The 24566-nt window shown below is 39.1% G+C and overlaps 11 protein-coding genes across 11 annotated transcripts; 8 read left to right on the plus strand and 3 right to left on the minus strand.

Moving 5' to 3' along the window:
• Window positions 1–238: 238 nt before the first annotated feature.
• ZYRO0F03674g (uncharacterized protein) lies at window positions 239–817 on the minus strand (the record flags this gene model as incomplete). The annotated part of the gene is made up of 1 exon (XM_002497313.1): window positions 239–817. The coding sequence occupies one exon, from the start codon at window positions 815–817 to the stop codon at window positions 239–241; it is 579 nt and encodes a 192-aa protein (XP_002497358.1).
• A 769-nt stretch (window positions 818–1586) lies between these two features.
• HSP12 (lipid-binding protein HSP12) lies at window positions 1587–1925 on the plus strand (the record flags this gene model as incomplete). Its single annotated transcript, XM_002497314.1, has 1 exon — window positions 1587–1925. The coding sequence occupies one exon, from the start codon at window positions 1587–1589 to the stop codon at window positions 1923–1925; it is 339 nt and encodes a 112-aa protein (XP_002497359.1).
• Window positions 1926–1971: 46 nt separating this feature from the next.
• On the plus strand, window positions 1972–2853 carry CTF19 (Ctf19p; the record flags this gene model as incomplete). Its single annotated transcript, XM_002497315.1, has 1 exon — window positions 1972–2853. The coding sequence occupies one exon, from the start codon at window positions 1972–1974 to the stop codon at window positions 2851–2853; it is 882 nt and encodes a 293-aa protein (XP_002497360.1).
• Window positions 2854–2863: 10 nt separating this feature from the next.
• On the minus strand, window positions 2864–4915 carry IES1 (Ies1p; the record flags this gene model as incomplete). Its single annotated transcript, XM_002497316.1, has 1 exon — window positions 2864–4915. The coding sequence occupies one exon, from the start codon at window positions 4913–4915 to the stop codon at window positions 2864–2866; it is 2052 nt and encodes a 683-aa protein (XP_002497361.1).
• Window positions 4916–4985: 70 nt separating this feature from the next.
• On the minus strand, window positions 4986–5663 carry WWM1 (Wwm1p; the record flags this gene model as incomplete). Its single annotated transcript, XM_002497317.1, has 1 exon — window positions 4986–5663. The coding sequence occupies one exon, from the start codon at window positions 5661–5663 to the stop codon at window positions 4986–4988; it is 678 nt and encodes a 225-aa protein (XP_002497362.1).
• A 736-nt stretch (window positions 5664–6399) lies between these two features.
• On the plus strand, window positions 6400–8733 carry CDC4 (SCF ubiquitin ligase complex subunit CDC4; the record flags this gene model as incomplete). The annotated part of the gene is made up of 1 exon (XM_002497318.1): window positions 6400–8733. One exon carries the CDS (start codon window positions 6400–6402, stop codon window positions 8731–8733), a length of 2334 nt encoding a protein of 777 aa, XP_002497363.1.
• Window positions 8734–8998: 265 nt separating this feature from the next.
• Window positions 8999–9490, plus strand: ZYRO0F03806g (uncharacterized protein; the record flags this gene model as incomplete). The annotated part of the gene is made up of 1 exon (XM_002497319.1): window positions 8999–9490. The coding sequence occupies one exon, from the start codon at window positions 8999–9001 to the stop codon at window positions 9488–9490; it is 492 nt and encodes a 163-aa protein (XP_002497364.1).
• A 185-nt stretch (window positions 9491–9675) lies between these two features.
• Window positions 9676–13329, plus strand: SMC1 (cohesin subunit SMC1; the record flags this gene model as incomplete). Its single annotated transcript, XM_002497320.1, has 1 exon — window positions 9676–13329. The coding sequence occupies one exon, from the start codon at window positions 9676–9678 to the stop codon at window positions 13327–13329; it is 3654 nt and encodes a 1217-aa protein (XP_002497365.1).
• Window positions 13330–13788: 459 nt separating this feature from the next.
• On the plus strand, window positions 13789–20220 carry BLM10 (proteasome activator BLM10; the record flags this gene model as incomplete). The annotated part of the gene is made up of 1 exon (XM_002497321.1): window positions 13789–20220. The coding sequence occupies one exon, from the start codon at window positions 13789–13791 to the stop codon at window positions 20218–20220; it is 6432 nt and encodes a 2143-aa protein (XP_002497366.1).
• Window positions 20221–20698: 478 nt separating this feature from the next.
• SEC4 (Rab family GTPase SEC4) lies at window positions 20699–21352 on the plus strand (the record flags this gene model as incomplete). Its single annotated transcript, XM_002497322.1, has 1 exon — window positions 20699–21352. One exon carries the CDS (start codon window positions 20699–20701, stop codon window positions 21350–21352), a length of 654 nt encoding a protein of 217 aa, XP_002497367.1.
• A 490-nt stretch (window positions 21353–21842) lies between these two features.
• Window positions 21843–24416, plus strand: ZYRO0F03894g (uncharacterized protein; the record flags this gene model as incomplete). Its single annotated transcript, XM_002497323.1, has 1 exon — window positions 21843–24416. One exon carries the CDS (start codon window positions 21843–21845, stop codon window positions 24414–24416), a length of 2574 nt encoding a protein of 857 aa, XP_002497368.1.
• Between the last annotated feature and the right edge of the window lie 150 nt (window positions 24417–24566).

A 24566-nucleotide genomic window follows, 5' to 3' on the forward strand; every position in this document is an offset into this window, starting at 1 on the left:
ACCTTGTGAAGGTATCATTGATTTTTATTTTTGCTCCGAGACGACTTGTTCGAACAGCACCCAAATGACAAGTTCCGCTTGGAGACCAAAACGTTAATAATAGTAAACATTACATCTGAAATAATGTCAAGTACCACTTGCTAAACCCTCCAGTGCTGTTACCGTCCAATAAATTTATACAGCCTATTTTTCTTTTCTCTAGTTATATACCCTACCTTACCTTGCCTTACCTTACCCATCAAGCTTGAGTAGCATTACGTTGCTCCTGTACCAATGCAGTTAAAGATTCAAATGCAAGCCAATGATTCTCATACGGTTCCAGCCCATCAATTGTAATACAAGCCACCGGTGGCCCTATTAAACTTGTTAAAAAAATTGGAATTGAACCTGCCATTGCATCATTTTCGCCCATATCATAAGCGATTTTATGCCTCTCAAGACTCTCTTGTGTCGCATCTCCTGCAGGAGACCTTTCAAACGGGAAATAAATATGTTGAACCTGCATGCTCGAACAACCAAACTTCATCGCAGTCTTTCTCTTCCTCTCAACACTCAATTGACTGAACGGGGTAGTTACATCGTTTACCACACAGTGGAATAGACACTGACCATCTGCCAAAGTAATATCAATTATCGCACATTTATCTTTAAAATACCCCACAGCCATCTGTCTTGCCAAAGAACCCAATATGAAGGCTTCACAGCTGTTGAAACTCGCTAGATACACCTTCCTGAAGCAACTGTAATTAGTGAAACCAAGGTGATTACAGTAATGCAGTTTGTAAGCCTGCAAGTTATCAATGAGTTGCTGCTTCATATTAACGGGTCCAGTCTAACTAAGCACCTTCATTTCCTTGATTGGCATCGTCTGGTGAAAATTCGCCGACTCTTCACCCCACTAAATACAATTAGAAGGGTGGCAGAAGCTGTAAGGGTCCGTCATCACCCATTATTTGAGCCCTTTACCACCCATCCTCCGAATAACACGTCAGTGTCTTGAACCTAAATTCTCAATTTTCAATTCTCGATTCTCGATGCAATTGAATTGGAACTGTTCCATCATTTCTAGACGTTCCTGCCAATTATCAACTGTATTTTTCACCATGGCAATCGAACTCAATTTGGATACGGAGGCTTGAACATTACCATACTCTCTCATGGATATTTCCCATCTTGCAACTTTTGCCGTTCTGATCTACGCCTGCCTGTTACAAGAAGGTTTTTCGTAGTACCCCTTGTATCCTTAACCTTAGTCAAAAGCAAGAAGAAGGAAACAACTTGTTAGCAATGATTCAAGGAGACTTATGGTTATAGGTTTATTGCCAAAAAGGAACCAGCGGAAGTAAATACCCCAGAATATCGATTGCTAGTTAACTACTGTGGGGTCGTGGAATCCTCTGGAAGCTGTAAATAGTTTGCTCTCCTTGGTAAATTTCATTGCCACATTACCTTGACGCAACCCTCCCTCTCCATAGTTGATATATAAAGGACACTAGATTCTAGTGTAAGACCAATTCCTGTTCTTTAGGGGTCCAGATTTTGAAGATAGGCCATCATCATAACTAAGAATCAAGCACTAATACACAATGTCCGACCCAACTAGAAAAGGTTTCACTGAGAAGGTTTCTGAAAATGTCAAGCCTCAAGAACAAAAGAGCTACTTAGAGCAAGGTAAGGAATACTTGACAGATAGTGCCGACAAGGTTCAATCCAAAATTCATCCAGAGCAAGACAAGTCTGCTACCCAAAAAGTAGGTGATACTCTTGAAGGTAAGTCTGGGGGTAAGCAAGAATCATGGAGCGAAACTGCTCAACGTTACGGTGAACATGCAAAGGAATACGCTGAGCAGGCAAGAGAAAAGATTAACGACACCATCAACTCTCACACTGGTGGATCATCTGGTGGTACCCATGGTCCTAAATAAAGTAAATAGGTAAGTTTGTTGTTTAACGTAGTTTTAACGAAAAGACATGGATTTTACGTCTGATTCTAGAGTTGGTAGCCAGTCCGGTGTTGTTCAGGAGGATGCTGCAAGTAGCAGCAGCAGTAGCGAGTTGAATCCTGAACATGAACGACTGCTACGACTGCAGGACGTTAAAGATTCACTATTAGCTAAGCGTAATGCCCTGGTTAAGGAAATGGAAACGCTTCAATCCAAGGAACCTCCCGTTGAATTCAAGAGGACGGCTTTATTGGATCTAGCAGAACTGGTACCGACTTCTGGTAAGGAAATCAAGAGTTCAGTAGGTTTTCAAGATGGGTCTACTGCTGTACCAGACGAATTAAGATATAAGCATGACTGCCTACCGCTTCTCAATATGGACCTAAGACTTTCATATTTGCGAGACACGTACCCGTATGCTTCATTGATGCTAATAGATTCGTCTAATCTGCACGTCGAATTCACCAGAAGACCAAATGATTATTTTCAATTAGATTTACAACTGCCTCAGGGACCTGCACTGCTTTCCACGAACGTTCGCTGGCCATTGAGAAAGTTAGAAAACTGTTCTAACCCAACTGCAATATTACAAGGCTGCTATGAATTCGATAGACTACGATGCAGAAGAGATGAAATTTTCCAACAAATTTGGTCATCTTTACAATCTAAAGGCGTCTTCCATCGCATAAGCGGATCGCTCTTATCGCTGTCGAGAAACGATCTGCTTTTACAACTGAGACTTGAAATCGAAATCAAAGATTTATTTCCTCAGACGCATTTGAACGTTCGTTTGTTCAAAAATGAAATACCGTTGTCGTCTCCAGATGTACAGGACATCTTACAGGGTCTTATGCAAGAGTACGGTGTCATGAGGGGTGTATTAGAATTATGTAAATCCTGCTTTATTTAGTCGTAGGTAATTAAAGATGGAATGGTTCGAATAGATAGTTCTTTGGATCCTTGTGCAACATGATTTTTTTAGCAGCTGCAAAATTTCGTAAATAATCCGTCTCAAAACCAAGCATACCGTCTCTAAACTTCCTACGTTTCTTACCTCTAATGCCTATTACTGAAGCCATCGGTATATCTTCATATTCGCTAAAGATTTTGACTAAACCTAAATCATGTCTTTTGTTGGCTACTGGCATATGTGCATTGCGTAAATCAGTAATAAATTGATCCTGTGTTTTCGATTCTCCATTAGGTATACCAACCAATTTAGCTTTATCTGCTGATATCATTTGATCTATACGATCTTCCGACTCTGGTTGGTCGTTATGATTTCGACGATCTTCTGGTGGTTCTGTCTTCCGTCTTTTAGGGGCTGGTGCCTTGGATTCTTTCTTGACGTTAGAAGCACTATTGGGACGCTTACGTGGGCGTGGCTTTCGACGTTTAGTAGTGTCCTGCTTAGTATCACTCGTATTATTGGGTGCTGTGTTCTCATCAGAAGGATCTTGAGTAGGTTCTTGTAGTTCTCCTTGAGCATCTTGGACTTCAGTGGATGCAGCCGTTTCTGGCAACTGTGATTCTGACTTAACAGTTTCCATAGTTGGTGATTTCAAATCCCTTTGCTGCTTTTTGGATGATGCTTGTGCATGAGTTTGTGCATGAGTTTGTGACTGTGTCTGTTGTGATTCCTGTTCACCCTGTTCATGTCCCTCTTGTTGTAATGGCATTTCACCAGATCTAATCCTTTGTAAAAACACCTTTCTTTTAGCCTTTTGATCTAATCCGAATTGGTATTCATCTTGTGGATCCTCATCGTAATCCTTGTCTGTAGGTTCTAATGGTATACGTTCATTTGGTGTAAAAACTTTGACTGCATTTGCCACTGACTCCTCTGACATATCAGTCTCCAAATGGATGTAAATTAACCAGAGTATTACATTACAACGATCCTTAGGTTCGTAACCGGGGCAATCAAGGATATTAAACAGAGAAATTGGCTCACCTCTCGTTTCGACCCACCTGTGAATAAGCTTTAAATTGACCAAAGTAACATTGTCACACATTGTGAATAGAAGGTTAACCAGATTTAAGGGATCTTCTACAGTTTTAGAGGCTTCTGGTGTCTCATACATTCGTGAAAGATCCAATGGTTTGTTACCTACCGGTAAACTCTTAAGAATGGATTTCAGCCTAGGTGTATCTTGTAATGATTTGGAATCAGTGCTATGGTACTGTAGACAAGGAACACTGTGGAAAGTTCTCAATTGAGATGTCATTTCCAAATAGAAATTAATGGTAGTGTTTAGTCTACCGATATTAACCAAAATACCCAATATGCAAGTGGAAAATGCGACTTGTTGGTCAAACAATAATTTGTCTCTGAGCACTTTAGAACATTTGGTAGAGCTAGCTAACGTCAAAACGTATAGCTGTGAGAAGGTCAAATGATCATCAAATACAAACGTCTTGGCATCGTATTCTGGATCTGTTACATTTAATGTCTTACCGGGAATAGGTGGAGGCACAGGTACAATCGATTTGGCAAATACATCTTTATAGATGTTTCGGAACAGCTTTCTTTCATCTGCTAACAGTTCTCTGAGGAAACAGAATTGTAAATCACCCCTACTGAAGAACTCACCGTCAGGTTTCTTTAGATGTCGATTGTACTTGCTCGATTCTTTCATCTTCTTTTTATTAGTTGTCACCGAAGGTACCATTGACGGTCCAAAATTTGACAGTATGTTGGTATTATCCTCACTTTCAGTACTGTCATCACCAGATTCCGCATTTACTTCTTCACCAACGATTCTACCATCACTTACGTTACCACCTGCCGCAGGTGCCTTTGAATCAGAATCTTCCAAACCAGGCTTCATATCTGCATCCGCTTGATCTTGAAAGACGTCGTGGACGGGATCATACACCTTGCCCATCGTCATTGCCTTCGAATCGCAGTCCTTTGCGATGTGGTTATTACTTGTGCAAGTGTACCCGTCTTGGATGAGAGCCTTTATCATAAAACTAATACTAACAAAACTACATAACACAGACGGCCGTATACGTAAAAATAGATAAATTAAGTTCTACTCAGAAATCACCACCACCGTCATCGAAACCACCACCGTCATCATAGCCTTGGTCAAAACCTTGGTCGTAACCTTGATCCATACCTTGATCGTAAATACGGTCGTCGTGATGTTCTATCATATCCCCTAGCATTAGACCACCTAGGACACCAGCACCGGCACCAAGCATACCGTTACGCATACCGTGCGACTTCTTTTGAGGCTGTTGTGCATACATTGGTTGACCCATGGGGGCACCGCCGAAACGGGAACCACCACCGTAAGCTCCCATAGGAGGTACATCGTAGCCACCCATTGGAGGAGCGCCATAACCACCCATTGGAGGAGCGCCGTAACCACCCATTGGAGGAGCACCATAACCACCCATTGGAGGAGCGCCACCGTAGCCACCACCGTAGCCACCACCGTAGCCAGCTTGAGGATACTGTTGTTGTGGTTGGGAACCATAGCTAGCATGTTGAGGCGCTGGAGATGCACCGTAACCACGACTTCCTGTAGCGGGAGGGGATGCAGCCGGACGTTGTGCTTTATGATCGCTAGGGAAAGTAGTACCTGCTGGTGGTTCCCATTGTGATTTATTGGTTCCTAAGTCAACATAGAACCAGGTCTTATACTCCTCGTCAAAGACCGCCTTCCAACCTTTAGGAACCTCTGGGACGTTGTTCCTACTTTGAGGCATCTTGAAAGAGCTCTTAAAGTCAAAAGTGAATCTATCTAACCGTTCTCTGTTGTTAGTAGTCTAAGGTTTAGAGTCAAAGATCCGACCTCCTTTTATAAGCTGGATCGCGAACCAGTTGCTCGAGGGCACGTGAATATGTGATTGGTTCTCCAAGTTTTGACCATAGTACGAGACCTGAGCAGTTTAAGTAGTATTCGATGGTTACTTGTGTGTCGATTATTCTCTACTTTTCCTTCGTATGTATTCTGTGAGTTTGCAATGCAATATAGCGTTCCTAACAAATTCTGAAGCTCTTGAGATTTTTATAACGCTAAAATCCAAGGAAAATGTAATTCAACCGTTGGAATTAGTCTTCTTAACCACCCATCATTCGTCTAAGTGAGTATCTCCAGATTTCCTTGTAGCAAGTCCTTGTATAGCGATTGCATTCGGATTCAACAGCAGAGAAGGAGATATTGTGGCCTCTGGCAACAAGTAGGATCTAATGCATACTTAAATTCAGATGATTCACGAAGTGTTAGCTTTGGTAGGAATGATGTGTAATGTAAAATTGTTTCTATTTCTATATAATCTTGAAATATGGTGAAACTTTGAAGTAGATTTACGATTCAACAGTTGAACAATCACCGCAGAGTGACAAACGGGAGAAAGAACAGGAAGAAAGGAAGGCAAAGGAAAGTCTTGGGAACCTTTAAAGGAATTTTGGATCTTAATCAGTGGACCAACCTATTATATAATGAGGTTTACGCATCCTTTGTTGGAAATTAACGTTCCCTTCCAGTACCAGATACATGATGGAGAAACTGATTCCAAGTTAAATATATCTGCCACTACCAATGTTAGAAATGATAATGATGGAGTGGTAAACAAGGGCTATGGTAAGAGGAGGATTAGTGGTCAAAGTGAAGAGAGAGATGGCAGGAAAAGGTACAGGATGAGCGATTTGTCTGCGGGACAGAAGTACGTCGGTTCAGGTGCTATGGTGGTGACGCCATCCGATACTGCAGCCCATGAAAACGTGCAAGGTAGCAGTGATGGTGGCTATTCTTTGCAGTCACTGAGAAGTCCAGGTGAAGATGGTGGTAATGATACTGAAGACTCTGAGGAAAAAGAAACTGGTACACAACCAGTGATACTTTTATCTGCGGCTCAACAAGTACTGGGTGGTGGTCATGGATGTGAAGGTACAGACCAGGCGGCAAGCGCCCCCATGACGGTACCGGCGGCAGCATCTCAACCACAACCACAACCACAACCACAACAGCAACAACAACAGTGTGAAGCTAACGGTAGTGACGTTAGTGCGGTGGAAGAAACTTTACCCTTGTCTCCCTTAGCGTCACCTGGATTAAGTGCCTCCTGCGAGCAGGAAGATCAAGTTGAAGAAGTGGTGAAAGATAACAATATCAATAGCCATAGTGGTAATAATATTGCAGTTTATCAGGCTTATACCAATGAGGTTTTCAGCATGGTTAGAAATGAATTACCACCACAATGCTATAAAAATCTACTTTTCCAGTTAGTTTCTAATTTATCAAGAAATGAACTATCAGATTTAGGCACTTTGATCAAGGATAATTTGAAAAGGGATTTCATTACATCTTTACCTCTAGAAGTTTCTTTGAAGATTTTGACAAAGTTGCCCTTTGCTGATATTGTTCAATGTCTAAGAACTTGCAAAAGTTGGAATAAATTGATTGATACAACGCCGTACTTGTGGAAACAGATGTTAATTTCAGAGTCCTTTGTCTCTAAGGATAGGTTCACCAAATATTCCCAAACGCTTTTAACCAAATATCCACATATTAAAAAAGAAGAAGATGGATATCAGTTAGATTTTTTGGAAAACTGCCGTGAACTGAAAAATTGGTATAATCCTAGCTTCATGCCCCAGAGGACAACTCTCAGGGGGCACATGATTAATGTAGTTACTTGCTTACAGTTTGAAGATGATTATGTGATTACAGGTGCAGATGACAAGGTAATCAGAGTTTATGATGCTAACAAGAAACAATTTCTTTTGGAGCTAACAGGTCATGACGGTGGTGTTTGGGCATTGAAATACGATGAAGGTGGGATACTCGTAAGTGGATCAACGGATCGTAGCGTTCGTGTCTGGGATATAAAACGCCGCTGTTGTACCCACGTATTTAAAGGTCATACTTCAACCGTACGTTGTCTTGATATCGTCGAATACAAAGGCGTGAAGTACATCGTAACAGGATCAAGAGACCATACTTTGCATGTCTGGAAACTGCCTCGTGAACCGGCGGTATCAGATCAAACTTATCCAATAATTCATAATACACCAGAGGAAAACCCGTATTTCGTCGGCGTACTGAGAGGTCACATGGATTCTGTACGTACAGTGTCAGGTCACGGTAATATTGTCATCAGCGGATCCTATGACAATAATCTCATGGTATGGGATATTGCACAAATGCATTGTCTCTACGTTTTATCAGGTCACTCTAACAGAATATATTCCACCATTTACGATCATAAGAGATCTCGCTGTATCTCTGCCAGTATGGATTCTACAATAAAAGTCTGGGATTTACAAAACATTTGGAATAACGGTACATGCACCGTCATACGCAATAGTATAACGCCTTGCACCAAGATAACAGGGTCCATGTCAACTCTACAGGGCCATACAGCACTTGTAGGTCTTTTAAGACTCTCTGACAAGTTTTTAGTTAGTGGTGGCGCTGACGGATTTCTCAGATGTTGGGATTCCAATGACTACTCTCGTCGCTTCGCTTATCACAACATGAGCGCTATTACTACTTTTTACTTGAGCGATAATCTTTTAGTCAGTGGCTCTGAGAGTCAGTTCAATGTCTACAATTTAAGAAGTGGTAAATTAGTACACACTAACATCCTAGGAGATGCCGATCAAATATGGTCGGTTAATTTCAAAGGTCGTATTTTGGTTGCAGCAGTTGAGAAAGACGGTCAGAGCTACGTGGAAATACTCGACTTTGGTGCTCCACAGTCTACAAATATCACTACAACACCTCGCTCAGCAACTGCAACGGTATCTTCGGATGATGCGTCTCCCTGGTGAGACAGGTCTATCCTCCGATCTTTATATCCATATAGATACTCACTTACATACCTACGATCCCGTATATACTCAAATTCATTGTTAATTGTTAATCATTAATCCCTTTCGGTTGCAATTGCACCCATCTAAAAATTGAACCTTTTGATTCTTTTTTCCAATGGGTGAAAAGGAAATCCTCAGACTACTTAAAGAAGTGAAGATGAATATGTCATTGTAGCACTCATCCGTATCTTGTAATTTTTGATATTTAGAATTTCATCAAGGTATGAGCTTTAGAAGACCCTGGTCATCGTTAAATAGCACTATGCAGGTCATGGAAGAATCAGGTGCACCAAGCTTAGTATCGGCGACAAGATCGAAGGGAATCACCGGGAACCTGGACAAGAGAACTCCGGAAGAGAGGGTTTTCGGTAAAGGCTTATTTGCATCATATCCAAATCATCAGGCTACTCAAACCCATGGAATTCCGCTCTATATTTTCACATGTGGTGTGTGCATAGTAATTTCATGCCTACTAGTGATCTTGTTGGCTACCAATATTCTCATACAATTGAGAACTATAGTTCCTGATAACATCTTTGAAACTGCAGTCAAGGCATTCTACGTAGTGATCAGTCTAGTGGGTATCTACGCATTAATCGTGGGTAACAGCTGGCTGTTTAGGAAGCTGTCCTCCAAACAAAAGAGAAACAGTGCAAATGCACAGTACAGTAGTCTGAATAGACTGGAAGAGAACTACGAAATGGACAGTCTTTAGATGTAGTAGGGACAGTGCCAACGATGGTAATAGTACTTATATATAAGTATATAATAGATATGTGTAGTATTAATATGACGCGTCAAGTTTGAAACGCGTAAAGGTATATATCAAAAGCGCATCTCATCGAATAATTGAAGGTGTAACACTTATTCTTTGAATCAAGCAGGAGAAGCAAGCCAGTAATGGGGAGATTAGTCGGGTTAGAACTATACAATTTTAAATCTTACCGTGGTACTGTCAGGGTTGGATTTGGTGATTCCAATTTTATCAGTATCATTGGTCCCAATGGGTCTGGTAAATCCAACATGATGGATGCGATTTCGTTTGTGCTAGGTGTCAAGAGCAGCCATTTAAGATCACAGATTCTGAAGGATTTGATCTATAGAGGTGTAGAAGGTGAGGAAGATGAGGAAGATGGGGAGGGTCGAACCGCCTACGTGAAGGCATTCTACTTAAAAAGCGATTCCACAGTAGAGCTATCCAGAAGTATATCAAGAAATGGTGACACTCAGTATAAAATGAATGGCAAAAATTGTGGATACAAACAGTATGCTGAATTTTTAGAAGAAGAAAATATCTTAATCAAAGCCCAAAATTTTCTTGTGTTTCAAGGTGACGTGGTGCAGATTGCTTCACAATCTGCTACTGATTTGACCAAATTATTTGAAGAAATTTCAGGTTCCATTCAATATAAAAAGGAGTATGATTCCTTAAAGGGGAAGGTGGATTCTTTGAACCAGTCGGCAGCGGAATCTATTAAGAATAGAAGAAGAATCCATGGTGAGTTGAAATCTTATAGAGAAGGTATTGATAAAAACCAAGAGTTCTACCACCAAGTTGAAAAAAGGAAAGAATTACAAAGGCATTATGCATTATGGCAACTGTACCATTTGGAGACTCAAAGACATGAATTGGAAGATAAATTGGCAAATTTGAAGAACAGTATAAAGACCATCAGAGGTAAAGAAACATCACAGGAGCAAATCTTACAGAGATCAAGAGCTTCTTTTGCCAGGGAAAGCGCTAGCATTTTAAAGCAGAGAAGTAAGATGGAATCTAAATCCAGGGAGAAGGAAAAGATCAATCAACAGTTATTACCGATAAAATTATCTCAAAGGTCAGCGGCCAAACGTATAGCGAACGTACAAAAGAGAATTAGTTCTTTGCAGAGGGATATCGATAGACAACGTGAATACGTGGAGAGGTTTGAGAACCAATTGAACGTGGTTACAAAGGCCAAATCTGATTTTGAAAAAGAGATTAAAGAATCTTCCAAAGATCATGACAAGTACAAACTGAATGAGGATGATACAAAGCTATATGCCTCTTTAAATGAAAAATACTTGAACCAAGGTGGTTTTTCACTAGAGTCTCAAAAGCAGTTGACGTTAAACGATAAACAAGAATTGATGGATGAGATGGAGACTTTGAAGAAAAGAAATGATATCTCCAGATCAAGAGTAACTGATGAATTGTCAGTAATCGCTGAGAAACTTGAGTCACAACTTTCAGAAATTTCCTCGACACTTAACGAAAGGAATTCCACACATAGTGATAAAGTTAAAGAGTTACAAAAATTACATTCGCAAATAGAATCTTCTAGCAACAAAGAATACGACTTGAATTACAAGTTGAGGGAAGTGTTGGTGAAAATTGAAGAATTAAGCGCTAGTCAAAGAGAAACCGTTAAGGAAAGGAAATTGAGAGAAAATATTGCAACATTAAAAAGATTTTTCCCTGGTGTTAGAGGATTAGTATGTGATCTATGCCAACCAAAGAAAGACAAATATGCATTAGCCATTTCGACCATATTGGGTAAAAATTTCGATTCCGTGATAGTGGACAATGTCATGGTGGCACAAGAATGCATTGCTTACTTGAAAAAACAACGTGCTGGTATTGCATCTTTCATTCCATTAGACACTATTGATGTGGAGATCCCTACTTTAACACTCTCTGATTCTCAAGGTTGTACTTTGGCGATTAATGCCATTGATTATGAGCAAGAATACGAAAGGGCACTACAATACGTTTGTTCTGATTCCATTATTTGTGACGATATGAATATCGCCAAGGATTTGAAATGGAACAAAGGAGTTAGATCAAAATTAGTTACTTTAGAAGGTGCACTTATCCACAAAGCAGGTCTTATGACTGGTGGTATATCGAAGAACACTAGTAATCGTTGGGATAAAGAAGAATATCAGAGCTTAATGACGTTAAAGGATAAACTTTTGCAACAGGTAGAAGAAGCAGCTCTCGAAGGTAAGAATGCTTCTTTAATGGCTAGAGAATTAGAGAGTACACTTTCGTTACTCAATACCGAAATTTCAGAATTAAGAACACAGTTAACGCTCACACAGAGAACTTTGAAAGAAAACACAGTGGAAAGAGATTATCATGAAAAGCTGATTAAAGAAGAATATGAACCTGAATTACTGAATTTGGAGGAAAGAATACAAAATTTCAATTTCGCCTTACAAGAATTGGATTCCCAAAAGGAAAAACTGCAGAATGAAATCTTTGAAGAATTTACTAATCGTGTCGGATTCACTGTTAAGGACTATGAAAGTCATTCAGGTGAAATAATGAGGCAACAATCCAAAGAGTTGCAGCAACTGCAAAGGCAGATCCTAAATGTGGAAAATAAATTACAGTTCGAAAAAGATAGACTAAGTACCACTGAAAGAAGATTTGGGAAAGCACATGAGGATATGGCTAAAATCGAATTTGAACTAACTCAATTGGAACGTCAAGAAAAAGAAACAGAGTCACGTATAAATCAAATCGACCAAGAACTAGCAGATCAAAAGAAAGAATTAGAACAATTCCAGAAAAAATTAGACGCCAAGCATGGCGATATAGATTCCACAGAGGATGCTCTTCACGAAGTGACTGCCAATTTGCAAGCATTAAAACGCCATAAGGATGAACTTAAGGAAGATGTGGAGAAGGTGGATATGGAAAAAGTATGTGTTCTGAAAAATTGTAAATTGTCCAATATTACTATACCCGTACTTTCAGACACAGACTTGGATCAATTACCAATTGATAGAATTGATGAAGAAACTATTGCAATTGCCCATGAAATTGAAATTGATTTCCATGAATTACCTGCTAAATACAAAGAAAGTGGTGCAGAAACCATTAGGGAAGATTTTGAAAAATCCATCAAGCATGCAGAAGATATCTTAAATGATTTACAACCAAATGCCAAAGCTAATGAAAGGTTCAGCGAGGCTCAGAATAAGTTTGAAGCCATAGACTACGAGACTGAAGAATTAAAATCGGAGGAAAAGAGAGTTATTGCACAATTTCTCAAGATCAAGAAGAAGAGAAAGGCCCTATTTGAACGTGCATTTGAATACGCTAGTGAACACATTGACCCTATCTACAGAGAATTGACGAAAAACCCAGGTTCTACCAACGAGCTAGCAGGCGGTAGTGCTTCACTAACGTTAGAAGATGAAGACGAACCGTTCAACGCCGGAATAAGATATCATGCAACACCACCTTTTAAAAGATTCAAAGATATGGAATATTTATCCGGTGGTGAGAAAACAGTCGCTGCTCTAGCATTGTTATTTACCATAAATTCATTCCAACCAAGTCCCTTCTTCGTACTAGACGAAGTAGATGCCGCTTTAGACAGTACTAACGTCGACAGAATTGCAGCATACATTAGCAGACATGGCAATCGAGACTTACAATTCATTGTCATCTCTCTGAAGAACACCATGTTTGAAAAATCTGACGCACTTGTTGGGGTATACAGACAGCAGCAAGAGAACTCATCAAAGATCGTCACACTAAATCTTAAGAACTATGCAAGCTGAACAAGATGCCCAAGGGAAGATATTCCGTTTTTCCATTTAAATCCGAATTGCTTTCTATGGCTTTCTCCTTGGCCCTTTCTCATTTGCATTTTCCGTTCTTCTTCCGCTGTCTGGACATTCCCTTGATCTACCCTTGGCATTCTTGGAATCAAAAGGTCTAAAGGGTCCGGAGAACAACTAGTTAGGTCAGGTTTACCCAGATTTTTTTATTCGCCACATATCTTTTCCAACCTCATTTCAAAAAAGATTATCATACATAAAGCATAATTCTATCTATTTCTACAGTTGTCATCGAATTCAATATAAAATTATTTTCGCTTTTACTACTGGTACTTCTTCATAGCTGTTATTACTACAAAATTTTTCATAACTCTAATTGTTGATACTGGAAGCTGAGCATAGCGAACATTTCAACACTTTTCACTACATTGTATCGAAAGAATATTTTGACGTACAAGCATGAGTGATAACGAGATCAGGGCTCCTATTCCACTGAAGAATAGGACATTGTCGCAATTAAAATTGCAGGACATGAAGAATACCAGATCTAGTTCTAGTATGGCAGGTGATGGGACCAAGAGGCCAAGGTTGCACTCTCCAGAGGGCAACCAACAATGGAGACCAAGATCCGCCACGCCCAATATGAATTCTCCCAGATTATTGAATGGAATGGACAGCAAGCAGATTTTCAATGACATGTTAAAGTATTACGGATTAGATTACGTTGATGACAGGGATGAGCATTTAAATCAAATTCATGATCCGAAGTCGAAATGGTTTAGCCGAGCCGTCAGGCAACAATATATGATTGAAGATACTTTACCCTACAAGACTGAATCACATAAAGACCAAGCCAAGTACTTATGTCATGTTTTGATCAATCTTTATATCGCAATTAGGTCTCTTGACATCCAAGGGTTGATTTCAATTTCTAGTAAAGATTTGGCAGATTTGAAAGGTGAAGTGGATAATTTGGCATTAAACACAGATTTGTTTCGGTTGACCACCGATGCTATAGATGCAGAAGTTTTAAACAACGATATTGCAGATTTTGATGAAGATGAAGACGAGGATGATATGTTTGATGACAATGAATATATTGATCTTGTAGGGCCGGATTTTAATGCAACTGGAAAGATCACTGCAAAATCGGCATCAATAATCAATGTTAACCATTGGACCAACGAATTTAAGAATTGCATGCATTTTGATTTCCCCCTTTCGCTGAGGAAGTCATTGGCAGTTGTCTATTACTATTTATCCCTGGTACAAGGTCAAAAAGTCTATAGACAGATGCATGTTGAAATGTTCGAATTACTGGTCGCAACTGATGATGATGGTACGAACTTTACAGATTTACTCTACGAATCAGGTCTTCGATTGGACCATAAAATTATGCTTAGATTTTTATCAGATTTTCTACCATACCCAGAACCTGATTATGTGCGTTACGATTTAAGCATAAAAGAAGATCTGCAACTATTCAGATTACTTTTAAAATTGGCTAATAATTCCAAAGCATTCTTCGATGATAAAAGTGCCACTATTCTAATTGACACTATGGGGTGTTTACTTTCAAGTCTGGCTCCTTCTACCATCTCTACGATAATGCCTATGATAACATCATTGGTACCTTATCAATATCATCAGGATGGCAGGATTACGGATTACTTCCCCTTCTGTTTTGGATTCTGGACCTGTAAAACGGCAGACGCATCAGTGGACACTCACATGTACGATTTTATGGGTACGGTAGCAGAAGATGCACATTGGAAATTGATTAGGGATTCCGAATCTAATCCATTGGTGGAATACGGTGATTACTTGTTGTTTACGGATGATCAGATGTCCTTTATGTTTAATAGATTACAAGTACATTTGCGAGCAGATGGTCAAATTCATTCGTATTCGAGAACTGTGAGACCTTTGATCTACTCTTTGAATGGGTCTCATAGTGAACCATTCTTCGACAGACTAGTGAACTTGGCTAAATCAATAGAGACTTTTGTGCATCCTTCCAATACAGGATTTTGGACTAAACCGATCTCCAAATTTGTACACGGGTTCATCAAGATGTATCACGGGAGAGTACAGAAAGAGAAGAAACAGAGGGAACTGGGAATTGAGCATCCAATCTACTTGGATTCGAAATGTAATTCTAAGATGGTAGAAGTGTTTTTAAGTCTTCTTGTATCAGGGGCTCAAAACAAAAGTTCCGATGTGGCCAATTACTATATCTCATGTTTGGCATACTTGTTAGATTTACGGCCTGATAATTCAAACATTGTATTTGACAGAATTTTGATTGATGTTTACGAAGCTCTGGCAGGTGAGTACGTCAATTCTACGCATAGATTGATAGCATCTTTAAAACAATTCAACAGGGTGGTGAGATTTATGGTCATGGATAAACTATATCGAGTCCATGTGACAAATGTCTTGTTAATGTTCGTTGACAAAATTGATATGAATGATATCAATCTAACAAGTAATTTGATAAATGGTATCGTTTCCATTGCGTCCTTCATACCTTTCCAAAATTTTGTAGGTCCTGATGAATATCTGACTTTTGAATCGCATACCCTTCCATTCATCCAACAACATTACTATCACTTGAGGGATTCGAACGGTCAGGAGCAATTCATCTATGATGAGGCATTGCTTGAAACTGCATTCAGAGCTTCTACTACCGTCTTTGAGAATGTATTGAGAGTTTATATCGATAAATTGTTCCAATTGGTGGATGTAGATTTGGAAGATGGATTTGTTACTAAAGTTAATCAAACAACGATGATAATGCAAGAATCAATGGATGATGCCACTTTTGAAATTTTTGCCCAATTACTACAAAAACGGTTTTGGGATAATGATTCCTTCAAGGAAAAGGACCCTCAGTATGATCTCGTAATAATTCCCTTGGCAGCTCTTACAAGAAGGAATAAAGCTATTGCTCAACCACTTTTTGATGACTTGACTTTCCATGTTAAAGAGCAGATAGAAAGAGGGGCTGGTTCTGTTAGGGCATCTTCTGAAATTCAGCAAAGAGATGTCAAGTTGGTTCTTTACCTATCAGCGGTGAACGAAGTTTTAAGACAGTCCCATAATGCTATTTTTGAATTTAGTGGAAAGCTCAAGGAATTTATGAAGTACGTTTTTGAAAGCATAACAAATCCACCCTTAGATGTTATTACTTCTATCATGATTCACAGTGCGTGTGCAAGTTTGACAAGCACCGAATTGATTGATTATAGTTTGTTTCCTGAACAATCTAAGGTCCCCTGGTATGAAAGGTGGGGTGGTTTACAATTTGATGAGCGGAAATATGAAAAGGAGAATTTGAACTTTATTTGGCATGTACCCAACAGTGCTGAGATAACTTTAGCCATCGATCTTTTAAAAAGCACAATGAATTATTGCATAACCAATATGGAGAATATGATGGCTGATCCCCATAACGATTTCACTTACAGTGACAAAATTCAAAAGTATATCTTAATTATTACTCATGCACTTTCAGGATCAAGTCTCCTCTTTGATCCAGATTTCAACAAGAATAACTCACAGCAAGTAACTGATTCGCAATCTTATAAAGAGAAGCTTGTACTGTTGAAGAATATCAGAGAAAATAACTTTGATAACCAAGAAATGGACATTGATATTGAACAAATTCGTTCTGAAAAGGGTGGTGGGGAATACATTGATGATAAGGACGCTTCCGATTTGCAAGCCTCTGAGAATGAGGGAGTGATAGAAATGAAAGAAACTACTGGTGAGGATTTTCTTATTGAGGATGAAGCAGAAATGTCTGAGATACCTTCAGGTATTGCTACTCCTGAACCAGGTGCTCATCTCAGTGGAGACTTTAATTCCTTTATGAATTCACGTTTGGCATTTAGAGATTTGGATATTTACACTTGCAACTATTTCTTTGGAAATACGGTAATGGAGAAGGTTAAGCATCCTCAATACGTGGAAGTTCACTGTTTAAGGGCTAACATTGGAAGATTTTTCCATAAACTATACAAATTTCTCATGGAACACTTCGAAAATAATACTAGCATGTTCCAAATTCTTTTGCATGGTATGAAAGTTTGGTTCACTGATGTGGGCCAAGAAACTGTTTTCATCGAGGACCCGTGTGCATTTTTCGACCTCGATTTCATGGAGAATATTCAGATTTTGGCCAATTCTGGGGAACCTTTCACGAGAACTTGTTTAGCTGTCAGGTCTAACGATATACACCAGATGAGGGTGTTATTGCATTCGACAAACAGATATCCTTCTAAATTGGAGGCCCAGCTGTTGAGGAATATCATAAGTCTAGCATCTTCTTTATACCCCGACATTCACAAACCTGCTCAAGGTACTTTGGTTCATTGTATGAAACAGCTAATTGGGTCTTACTCCATTATTATTAAGAAGTCAATTACTGCACTAAAAGAAGTAATGGAAACTCATGATTATATGAAGATGCAAATTATCTTAAAGTTGTTGATGATTAAAAAGATTCACCGCAAATTAATGTCTGATTACAATAATATTACGGAACTCACGATGATTTTGATCGAATGTTGTAAAGTTAACGAATTAGAAATTTCCATGTATGCAGACAAGATTTTGAGTGATATTGTCGCAGGCATGAAGATTCCGTCAAGTACCTGTGTACTCGACGAGAGAGCATACGCACCATTGGCACCACCTGACAAATTCATGGATCTGCAAGTGGAAGCAGTTAAGAATGCAAAGGATAAAAAGCGTAGTCGTTACCTCTCTCTGTTAATTGAGCTTCAGAACAAACTGGTTGGAGTCTTGGAAAGTGAGAAAACAGTCGGATGGAAATTACCCATGCTTATCATAAGATTTGTCGTCAAGATCCAATCTCACCTTGAGACTGAGGTGGAACCCAAGGCATTGGAGACAATTTTCAAGCATTCTCAAACCAATCACCCTGACATGATCCATTTAGCCATCAAATCATTCTTGGGAATTTTTAACAAAATCTTCTCATTGTCTGACTACGACTACGATATTTCTAAAGCTTACAACAGTGCATTTGATCCTGGATTTATCACCGATGTAGACACTTCCCAGGATGGGTTTCCAGAGGAATTCAAACAGGAGATGAACAATTTTGAATCGCCTTCTTATTTTATCGACTCAAGAATGTTTGTTGGTTGGCTCTGTTGGGGTAGATCCATGAAAGTCGTTAAGGCGGAACCTATTGAGGTGAATTTTAGACAAAATGAAATTGAAGCCTTCCAAAGATTTGGTAATGTGGTAAATTACGAGTGGATACAAAACATTGTTGACAATTTGATTCAGGATAACGAAACCCATGGTGTTTTTAGTAGTGGTAACGTCTCATTTTTTGTCCTCTTAATTTTTTTAATATCTCACAACTTCACCAAATTGAAGCTTGAGGACTTATTTAGCCTTTGTGAAAGCCGCTATGATAGAAACGATAAGGCTTCAATGATTATGTCTACAGAGATATTTGCCGCATTGATATGTGGGAGCAAATTCATGTATCCTGAGAGCTTGCAACTCAGAGACGCATTTGTTGCTAAATTTTTACCCTCCTGCATTGATAGTGAGTTAAATCAAGATGCCTTTGGTATATGGGCTACTTTATGCTGGTGGCTCCCTACGGTGGTTGATCTGAGAAGGTGTAAACCATTTTACCAAAATTTCTCGTCTATTCAAAACCTTTTGGACAAGAAATCTGATGATCCGGCTCATCAGGCATCTAAATTGCTCATGTTGAGAAGTGTGTTATTGAGTATGGAGTACAGCTCTCCCGATTTATTAGTAGTTTTGAACAGTTTGGTCACCGATCATCCATACGATCAGGTACGTGAAGCTGTAGCTAAAGTTCTTGCCACATTGATGCAAAGCAGCTGTTGTGCATCTTTGCCAAGTGTTAAGGAACTAATGCATAAGGAATCTAATTGTGGTGGTGGATTGGGTTCACCTGTCATGGTCACTTCAAAGACCGTTGATGAGTTTGTTAAGAGACAGTTTCAAGACATTGTAAAAGAATCTGCTAACATCACAGGTTTGGCTCCTCAACAAATACTCAAAACACGTTACTATTATTTGACCTCCACCATGGTTTACTGGGTCAAAGAAATGATCAAGGGGACTAACAGGGTTTTATTAGTACCATACATCGTGGATTATGTAGCTCCATTTTTGTTGGATCTTTTAACTCACAGAGACGTTTGCAAATTGGCGGGCTTAGATCCAACTATACTCTATGTGACATTATCTTACATGCCACTAAGGAAAGAAGCTCTGGGAGAAGTGATTCAGCTGATGTGTCATGATGAAAATACCCTTTCGTCATATCAAATTAGAGTGAAATTGGGGTTCGTACAACACTTCTTCTCTTCGCAGTTGCTACAACTAGCACCTGAACAGAGAGATTCTATCCTAAGTTTCGTAGTGAGTCACCTATACAACGAGAGGTACGTGGAAGTAAGAATGAGAGCCTCTGATGTCCTATCAGATATTGTGCACAATTTAGGTGAAGATGATGAGAGGCTCAAGAAACTAGTACAGTCGTTTTCGAGCCGTTTGGGCAATCATAAATGGGAAGAAAAACAAAAGTTGTCAAAAGCCGATGTTAAGATTCATGGTAGTATTCTCGGTTTGGGGGCCGTCATACAGGCATTCCCATATGTGTTCCCTCTACCACGCTGGATTCCTTCACAGTTGAGCAATCTAGCGTCATGGTCAAGAACTAGCGGTGTAGCAGGTACAGCTGCTAAATCCTATATTAGTGAGTTCAAGAAAGTAAGAACCGATACGTGGAAATTTGACCGCCTTTCTTTCACCCAGGATGAACTTGAAGACCTGGAAGGTGTTTTATGGAGCTCATATTACGCATGAAAATTGCCAAAGGACTACAGAATAGACAGCCTTAAAATTCTACAGCTTTTATTATATATTGTACTGATTTATAGCGTTCTTCTTTTTGTGCGGGTAATGGGGCTATTATTTCAAGATAACTCATTTCATTCGGCAAGAAGGAGAACACAATGATTCTTTCCTTTGTATTAGGTTCAAAGGCAGCACTGTTTGCAGTTTGAAGTGTATTTGTAAATTGTTTTGAGAGTTGGAAGAACGTGTTGCAGAGCTAGAAGTTATTTTGCAATTCGTTAGCCAAATTTAGGAGGTGAATAGAGAGGACCTAAAGAACAGGTATATCATACGAACAAACAAACAAACAAACAGAGACAAGCCGAACAAAAGAATAAAACAAGTAAGAGGAGGATATAGCTAATTGATTCTCTTAAAATTGGACAGAGGACTACGATAACTTTAAGGAACAATAGGAAAGTTCAATTGAAATTCTGAGAAATAAAGGATGTCAGGATTAAGAACTGTGAGTGCCTCTTCAGGCAATGGTAAGAGTTACGATTCTATTATGAAGATTTTGTTGATTGGTGATTCAGGTGTGGGTAAATCTTGTCTCTTGGTCCGTTTCGTGGATGACAAGTTCAACCCATCATTTATTACTACCATTGGTATTGATTTTAAGATTAAAACCGTTGACATTAACGGTAAAAAGATTAAACTTCAACTTTGGGATACGGCAGGTCAAGAAAGATTCCGCACAATTACAACTGCCTACTATAGAGGTGCTATGGGTATCATCCTTGTCTATGATGTCACTGATGAGAGAACCTTCTCTAACATCAGGCAGTGGTTTAAAACCGTCAATGAACATGCAAATGATGATGCACAACTTTTACTGGTAGGTAACAAAAGTGATATGGATACTAGAACTGTTACCTATGAACAAGGTGAAGCTCTTGCAAAGGAATTAGGTATACCTTTCATCGAATCAAGTGCGAAGAATGATGATAACGTTAATGAAATTTTCTTCACTCTAGCTAAATTGATTCAAGAGAAGATCGATAACGACAAGTTGGCTGGCGGTTCAGGTGCAGGTAAAGAGGGCAACATTAACATCAACTCTGGTAACAACGCTAGTTCAAAGAATGCCTGCTGTAATTAGTTTCCCACGTTACCAGAAAATGAATTTCAAGATATTGAAGTGGAAGAGGAAGAGGAAAATGATGATGATGGAAGTCTTCGTTTCAACTGTGTGTTGACTGTTTTGTTGATTGATAGGTTTGGGCCTCTTGGGTATTTGACAAGGATTTCATATTATTATTATCATTATTATTACTATTATTATTACTATTATTATTACCATCCTTACCATTATTATAGGAATCCCTTTAAGGTACTAACCTGGCACTGTATATCCACGTGTAAGCAATTTATACTCATATTACATAACCTTTCCAATTACAGTTAAATATTATCATTAACTATTAGTATTAATACTGGTATTAGACCCCTTTGTCAAAGGCTCGTGACTTCTTCCTTTGGTTGTATTAGCGTAACGGTTTCCTTGGGCGAAAGTTGGTTAGTTAACAACATAAGTTACTGGAAACAAGTTTATCATTGAGAGCCAAATTTGAGATTCAATCAAGTCAATCATGTTGTTTGGTGTCAAGTTGGCTAACGATATCTACCCACCATGGAAGAGCTCATATCTTGATTATGAAAGGCTAAAGAAACTGTTAAAGGAGGCACTTATTAGTGATAAGTCTGCAGGTGCAACTGCCAGAGGTGATGACCCATGGAGTGAAAATGATGAATCAAGATTTGTCGAGGCATTAGATAAAGAATTGGAGAAAGTTTATGGATTCTTGGTAAGCAAATATGATTCCTTAATGGGTAAGTTGAACAGATTAGAGGAACAAACTACATCTGAGGATAAGATTGCAGAATTGAACTTCGATACTTTCCAAAAAGTATTGGAGGAAGTACTGAGTGAAGCACAACAGCTAGATGGATTTTACAGATTGAACTATACTGGATTCTTTAAAATTGTAAAGAAACATGATAAATTGCATCCGAAGTATCCGTCGGTAAAATCATTATTAGAGGTCAGATTGAAAGAATTACCATTTCACTCGGAAGAATTATCGCCGCTGTTGTACAGGACTTCGTTCCTTTATAACGTTTTGAGATCTAATTTTACGAATTTCTCACAATCCCTAACCGATGCTTCCAAGCTGTCAGCTGTTGGTGATCATACCAGCTCTTCGACGAATTTTAAAAGCTTTAAATTCTGGATCCATAAGGATAATTTGATGGAAGTTAAGACTAGAATTCTAAGACATCTGCCAGCACTTGTCTATGCATCAGCACCAACTGAAAACGACGTTCTCCCTAACAGATTAGAATCCGATGTTATGGATGCTGATGGTGGAATAGTTTCCTCTAATTCTAGTAATGAATTATTGGTAGAAAATGGTTTCGGTAATACTAAATCTTACGATCCTCTTTTGACTGCCCTATATTTCGATAATGAACAATTTGAGCTTTATAACAACAAATTGCTCAAGACTCAATCTGCACCAACTGTTAGATTGAGATGGACTGGTAGATTGGCTGATAAACCAGATATTTTCCTAGAGAAAAGAACTGTGGTGGAAAATCCAGAAAGTGGTAACACTGAATTGGAGGAAATTAGACTCAAAATGAAGCAAAAATTCATCAATGGGTTTGTCTTCGATGGTGACAGTAAATATAAAACCCGTACTGTAAACAAATTGAAAGAAAGTGGGACTGGGGACGAAGAAATCGCTAAAGTGGAACGTAATTTCGATACCATGCAAAGATTTATTCTTGATGAGGACTTGGAACCGGTATTGAGAACTATGTACAGAAGAACTGCATTTCAAATTCCAGGAGATGATAGAGTTAGGGTTACTATCGACTCGGATATTTTATTTGTTAGAGAAGATGATTTCGATAAAATGAGACCCATTAGAAATCCCAAGGATTGGCATAGAAACGACTTGGATGCTAATGTTTCCAAGCCAACTAAATTTTTAAGAACTGGTGAATACAGTAAATTTCCATATTCTGTCATGGAGATTAAAGTGCAACATGAAGGTGAGCCTTCTGATGGTACTGATGATAACGTTTCTACCGACGGACCTCGTCTGCCAAGGAAACATGGACAATGGATCACTGAATTAACAAATTCCCACCTTGTCAAAGAAGTTCCACGTTTCTCATTGTACGTGCAGGCTGTAGCATCGTTGTTTGCGGAAGAGGAGAAATTAGATGTCTTGCCCTTCTGGTTGCCTGAATTGGAGGGAGACATTAGAAAGGATCCCAAGCAAGCCTATGAGGAGGAGAAGATCAAGGCTAAAAAGCAGAAAGAGACTCAAGCAAAGATTAATGATATGAGGAGATTGTCAAGGGTTTCTAACCTAAGTTTCCCACGGGCCGAAGAACCACATCGGGATAGTAAGCAAGTGAGTGAGCAAGTCATTCAACAGATGAATGATAGCCTGCAACCTCAGAATCAACAACGAGCTGCAAGAGGACCTGATTTAGAGGACCATGAGTCCTCCGAAGAGGAGTATGAAGGCCAAAAGAAGAAGAAAGCTAAAGCACCTCGCCGTATTAAGGTTGGTGATACGTTTTTAAATATTCTCGCTGGTAGGGAATCCGCACTCACCGGGGTTGAAGAAGAGGAAGATGAAATTGAATTACCACCTGGTGTTAAAAAACCTAAGAATTATATTAAGAATGCTGGTCCTGTGAAAGTGGAGGCAAAGGTTTGGTTAGCCAACGAACGTACTTTTAATAGATGGTTGAACGTAACCACTCTGATGAGTGTCTTAACATTTTCCATCTACAACTCTGTGAAAAGAGCACAGTTTCCACAGCTGGCCAATATCATGGCATATATTTTCTTTGGATTGACAGTGTTTTGCGGTATCTGGTCTTATTTTACCTATTTGAGAAGATTGAATGTGATTAAAGAAAGAAGCGGTTGTCATTTGGATGCACCATTGGGCCCCATTCTCGTTGCTGTTGTCTTAATAATCGCACTAGTGCTCAATTTCATTGTAGCATTCCGTGAGACGGCTAGAAGACGTAACCAACAAGTTTTAACTCAATCTATGGATGATCTACCAGAGAAATTGAGACCAATTCAAGAGTATATATTCAAAATCGTTGGTGCCGAGACTATTCCTGAAAACTAAGACTACCCCTGGTAAGACTTGTGGTTTAGAATCGGGAAAAATTCAATCCTATAATATAAAACGTATCTTTTTGTCTGTATAATAATTGTTGATACTCGTTATATTGCAAGCATGCATTATCTTGAAAGGTGACGTTGTCCGAGCAAACTA

The sequence above is a fragment of the Zygosaccharomyces rouxii genome, assembly GCF_000026365.1.
Source record: "Zygosaccharomyces rouxii strain CBS732 chromosome F complete sequence".
NCBI classification, from domain to species: domain Eukaryota; kingdom Fungi; phylum Ascomycota; class Saccharomycetes; order Saccharomycetales; family Saccharomycetaceae; genus Zygosaccharomyces; species Zygosaccharomyces rouxii.